The sequence below is a fragment of the Triticum dicoccoides genome, chromosome 5A, assembly GCF_002162155.2.
Source record: "Triticum dicoccoides isolate Atlit2015 ecotype Zavitan chromosome 5A, WEW_v2.0, whole genome shotgun sequence".
NCBI classification, from domain to species: domain Eukaryota; kingdom Viridiplantae; phylum Streptophyta; class Magnoliopsida; order Poales; family Poaceae; genus Triticum; species Triticum dicoccoides.
In genome coordinates this window covers 25,474,352-25,479,180 of record NC_041388.1, presented here as the reverse complement: position 1 = coordinate 25,479,180, position 4,829 = coordinate 25,474,352, and the positions used below count along the sequence as shown (strand labels likewise).

At 41.4% G+C, this 4,829-nt stretch overlaps 1 protein-coding gene across 1 annotated transcript; it reads left to right on the top strand.

The window, feature by feature from the left end:
* Positions 1 to 519: 519 nt before the first annotated feature.
* On the top strand, positions 520 to 4,476 carry LOC119298883. The gene is made up of 4 exons (XM_037576186.1): positions 520 to 1,327; positions 1,733 to 1,968; positions 2,901 to 3,457; positions 3,751 to 4,476. Exons 1-4 carry the CDS (start codon positions 946 to 948, stop codon positions 3,800 to 3,802), a joined length of 1,227 nt encoding a protein of 408 aa, XP_037432083.1. The 5' UTR covers positions 520 to 945; the 3' UTR covers positions 3,803 to 4,476.
* Positions 4,477 to 4,829: the final 353 nt, after the last annotated feature.

Below are 4,829 nucleotides of genomic sequence, written 5' to 3'. Positions count from 1 at the left end.
CACCATGAACGAAAAAACCTGGAAAAACAATCCTCCCTTTAATATTAATTAGGTAAAGATAAAGATAGGGTAGTGCTTGCGTAGTTGCTCCTGACGAACGTGTGCGTTAATGGGCCGGTCCAGCTGTGTGCTACAGGGTCTATTAGGCCCCAGGGCCCTGGATTTGGAGAAAAAACAACTCAGCACTATTTTAAATGGACCCTTCTTGCTACAGCCAGTGGCACAACAAGGCCCAAGGCAGAGGGAGACCGCACGCGCAATCTGGCAGCTAGCCAGAGCCACGATGCACGCGCACGCGCCTCCGCCGCCGTGTTGATAGATTGCTGCCGCCTTGTGCGCCGGCACCGCCACCTGCTGATCCCGCTCCCTTGTCACGCACCTCTGCCGCTCTTCCGACGCAGCCGCGTCGCGCCGTCCCGCGGCCTGCTCCTGCAATCCGGCCTCGCACCTGCCCCGGCGGCCCTGTCCCGGCGGCAGCCGCCGCGCTGCAGGCTTGTCCTCTTCGGTTCAGGTGAGGCTCATGGCTTCAGGCAGCCGGCGGTGGTGGTTGTCTTTTTGACATTCCGTATCATGTGTATGTGTCCAGTATATCGCGATGTGCCATACTTTAGCGCCGAGCTTAAATAGAAGATTTAGAGATTTTGTTTTCGGTTTCCTGGGTGAATGTGCAGGACTATTCTGACATCTTGTTGTTAACTCTTGTGGTAATTATCAAATAGAAGATCAGGAGATTTTTTCTGTTTGCTACCTTTTGGTATCTTGGTATTGTTATTTGTAGTTTCTGTCATGTTTTATCTATTTGGGAAAATCTAGATTTACTGGGCAATGTTGACTAAACCGGGATGCTCCACTCATGCCATAATCTGGACCTTTTTTAGGGTGCGTTTTGACCTTCTGTAGATTATTCTCGTCAGGACCATTCTGCTGGAGATTTTTGGATCTGGAATGAGACTAACACGGATTAATGACCAGGTTCTAAGATTGCTCTTTGGTGACCGATCTGCTTATGCATCCTTTGTCATGGCAAGCAACATTGCAGTAAAAGGAGTTAATAATTGGGGCAGGCCAAATTGGCTCCGCGTCCTCCCTTGTGCCAGTAATTATTTCTGCACCTCCTTCTATGCCACCAAAGGCAAACAATTTGACATCACCAAGGGAATGGATAGATCAGAGATGAAGGGGCGAACAAAGCAAGTCTTTGTTAGCCATGCCTCTTATCCTGTATCTGAACGCAACATCCTTAAGAAAACCACCCATCGGGACGGTTCTATATACAAGATAAACTATGGTCTTCTAAAGCTATGGCATCTTACTCAACGTGATGAGAGTAAGTCATCTATCATGTTCCATTTTATTTTTAGGATGCTTACCAGCTATATAGTTTGGTTGATTGATTTAAAATGAATTCTTGTATTTTAAAAAATGCAATATATATCTGGATTGTTATAAAGAATTTATGAATTAGCAAAAAAATAGCATGCTTCATTTGGATATATAAATTTGTCGATATACCATACATGATTAGGATCTTGTCACTAGTTTTAGTCCTACAAATAACTTTCCCTTGTACTCATACACCAACAACTTCCATGACTCAGAAAATCAAACGACATTATTCTTCTTTCTAAATTGCACAAATATGTATTGACAAGCATAATTATAATTTTTTTTGTGTAAATTGTTTGTATAAAACATTATTTGTTGTAATATAACATGTATTTTTTTCATGAAGCACAACTAGAGCCGATGATGTTCTCAAATCCCATGAATTGTTTCCCGGATAGGGATAGATGCATGGTACATTCTGCAACTGCTATGATGCAGATTTTCTCGCTGAAATTGGAAAAAGCTAGTACCAACATCGGCTTGGTACAACTATATGGATATATAGCAGTGCGTGATCGTTATGATTCATTGCTTAATTATATTTTCAATCGTAGCAGAGATGATCCCATCATTGTGGAACAGGTGCACATTTTTACATATATATGCAATTATATTTGATATTTCATTCATTTAATAATACAAGTCAATATCCGCTCGAGTTGTTCCCCTACCTCTATTGTTTGATATAGGGTTGAAATCATAGGATTTTCTCTCTCTTGGGATTCATTTGCGCTATAGTTTATTGAAATTCTATTCACTTCTACCTTTTAGGAAGACTCCTATGCTTTTCCTGTCCACAATCAAACATCCTTTCAGTCTCTTGTACTGAAGATGGGGTGACACTCTAATCTTGTGCTTTAGTGTAACGCTTTTCTGAATCCTGCAACCAAAGAGGTCAAACATTTGCGGTGTTGGTGATGGTGGCACCACTTTGATGATCTTATTTGTACTCCCTCCGGTCCATTTTACTCCGTGTATTAGATTTGTGTCAAGTCAAACTTTGCAAAGTTTGACCAAATTTATATTAAAATATATGAACATCTACAATACCAAATATATATTCTATGAAACTACATTTCATAATGAATCTAATAATATTAATTTGGCACTGTGAGTGTTGATACTTTTTTCTATAAGTTTGGTCAAAGTAGAGATACTTTGACTTTGAACAAAAACTTATATGCAAATTAAAAAGGAGCGGAGGGAGTATCACTATATGCATTCGTTTATGCAAATGCATGTGCTTTGAGGATCTTATACAATGATGTGTTTTTTCCTTTGCATATGTTATGCAAGTTTGTGGTTAGTTATCTTTGCGTGATTTATCGAAGTTATGTTTTATATGCAGTCAAATTATGTTTGTTGGTAAAATATCTCAAATAATTTTATTTTGGAGGGTTTGATTTTATGCTATCATTTATTTGAGATCTTTGTCAATTGACACAAAGTAGAGCATATGCTTCACATATTTCTTACTTTCCATGAGGAGCTACTAAATAATAATAGGTTTACAGGGTTCTCTTATTGAGATGACTGGCCCTAAGAGAGGCATCGCAATGGTAGCCCCTGCTCTAGTTGAGTTTGACATGAGGATCAAGAAAGGAAAGCAAGAAGATGATCTACAACTAATTGATGGTGCAATGGAGTACCATGATCTAGTCACACCTGAGTATCCATTCACGCATCGGATTAATGGAGATTGTGGTGCGGTTGACATCACTTTAGCCCTCGTTCGTTGGGCATTTGAGGCCACAATAGATGTTGTCATATCGAAAGTGCAGTGTGGATTTGATTTATCTCTCAGTTCATGTGTTTTCCTTATGAATGGTTTACATGAGATTCAACTCTTTCGTGGCAGTGTTGTTGAGTCATGTGGTTTAAGAAGATATGTGATTGCTGTAAAGAAGGATACTTTGATGTATTTGAAGTTCAAGGTAGGCCAGAATAGTTGTAAAAATGATCTTGATCACCATTGTTCCTTCAAAGCAAAAAAGCATGGGCACGACTATCAGCAAATCATGCTTGAGCTTGCCTCTATCTCAGTGAAGGTGACTTGGTCGAACTTGCGAAGGTAAATCACTCGTTTCGTATTTGAACTTTGGTTGTGTTACTAGTTGAATGTACGTGGGTTGCGGCAGAAAACAAATAAATGGATCCACAAAAATGTGCATTCTTCAATTATTGTACCACCTTTAGCGTTTATAGAGTACTACCTTTGTAAACAAATGTAAAGATGTCTTATATTTGTTTATAGAGAAAGTATTTTTTTTACTCAACTCTATTAGAATTGTGTGGGTTCAGATTTGTATCATTTTATTAAGAATATGTAATATCTATTTGTATGACTGTACGTTTTATTTAAAGGTCCGGCTCGAGCGTGGGCCGGCGCATGCCCACGACGACCAGGATGCGATAGGCGTTTGCGCCGGCGCGGGCGGACGACGGCGGGAAGAACAGGTAGAGGTGGAAGATGACATGTTTATTTTTTTGAAGGGATAGAAGATGGCATGTAGGTGGGGGTGATCTACAGGCGACACGCGCACAGGAGATACGTATAGAAGGGCCTTGTGTCGTCGCACGAGTCGCACGCTGTATTGAAGCGGAGACATGCATGGCTCAGCAGCAGTCGGCTGGAGAGCAAATAAATCGGCCATGTGAATATTATGTGATGCCCATTTGTCTGCACGTACGTACGTGGATGTTGGGATCTTCTGACGACACATACGTTGTACCAATCGCTCGGGAGATTAGATGATCCAAAGCATGTATAATATCATGGAAATTAGTATTTTCTTTGATCCATATTACTTGTTGACTTGGGCATCGCTCAAGACCAAATTCTTCATCTGGCTGGCTCTTTTGGACCGTTGCTGGACTAGCGAGCGTCTCGCCCGGCACGGCCTGCCTCATAGCCCACCTTGCATCTTTTGTGATCAAGCCGACGAGTCCATGCAGCACATCCTCATTGGGTGCCCTCTCTCGCACGCGGTCTGGCACGACGTCTACTCCGCCCTGCACCTGACTACTACCGGCTCAATGCCAGTTTGTAACTTGACCCTCTTGTTTATGTTTGAGTAGTTGTATTTGTTGTCGAGGATAAGAATTAACTCTTTTATGCTTAGAATAATTATTTTCATGCGATCCAATATGCTCTTGTCCATGTTCAAGTTAATATTATTCATGAGTGTTGAGAGGAGACCACGCTCGCATTACCGCCCGTGATTGGTCGTGGAGGAACTACTGTCGTTGCACGGGTTAGGATGTTGAGGTAATTTGGGGCGACAGTACAATCCTCAATCCAGAGTCTTTGCAATTGATAGAGGAGTACAGATAAACCCACATCTGACTGCATTCACGGGGAAACCTTTAATTGACCGTATGTGATAACATGCTTGAGGAAGCTACGGTTGGTGGCGTATGTGCATGAAGTCAATGTTAAAGTA

Coding starts and splice junctions, on each gene's coding strand:
- LOC119298883 (XM_037576186.1), top strand. CDS start 946: ATGAGACTAACACGGATTAATGACCAGGTTCTAAGATTGCTCTTTGGT. Junction 1,328..1,732: donor TCTTACTCAACGTGATGAGA/GTAAGTCATCTA, acceptor TTTTTCATGAAG/CACAACTAGAGCCGATGATG. Junction 1,969..2,900: donor ATCCCATCATTGTGGAACAG/GTGCACATTTTT, acceptor ATAGGTTTACAG/GGTTCTCTTATTGAGATGAC.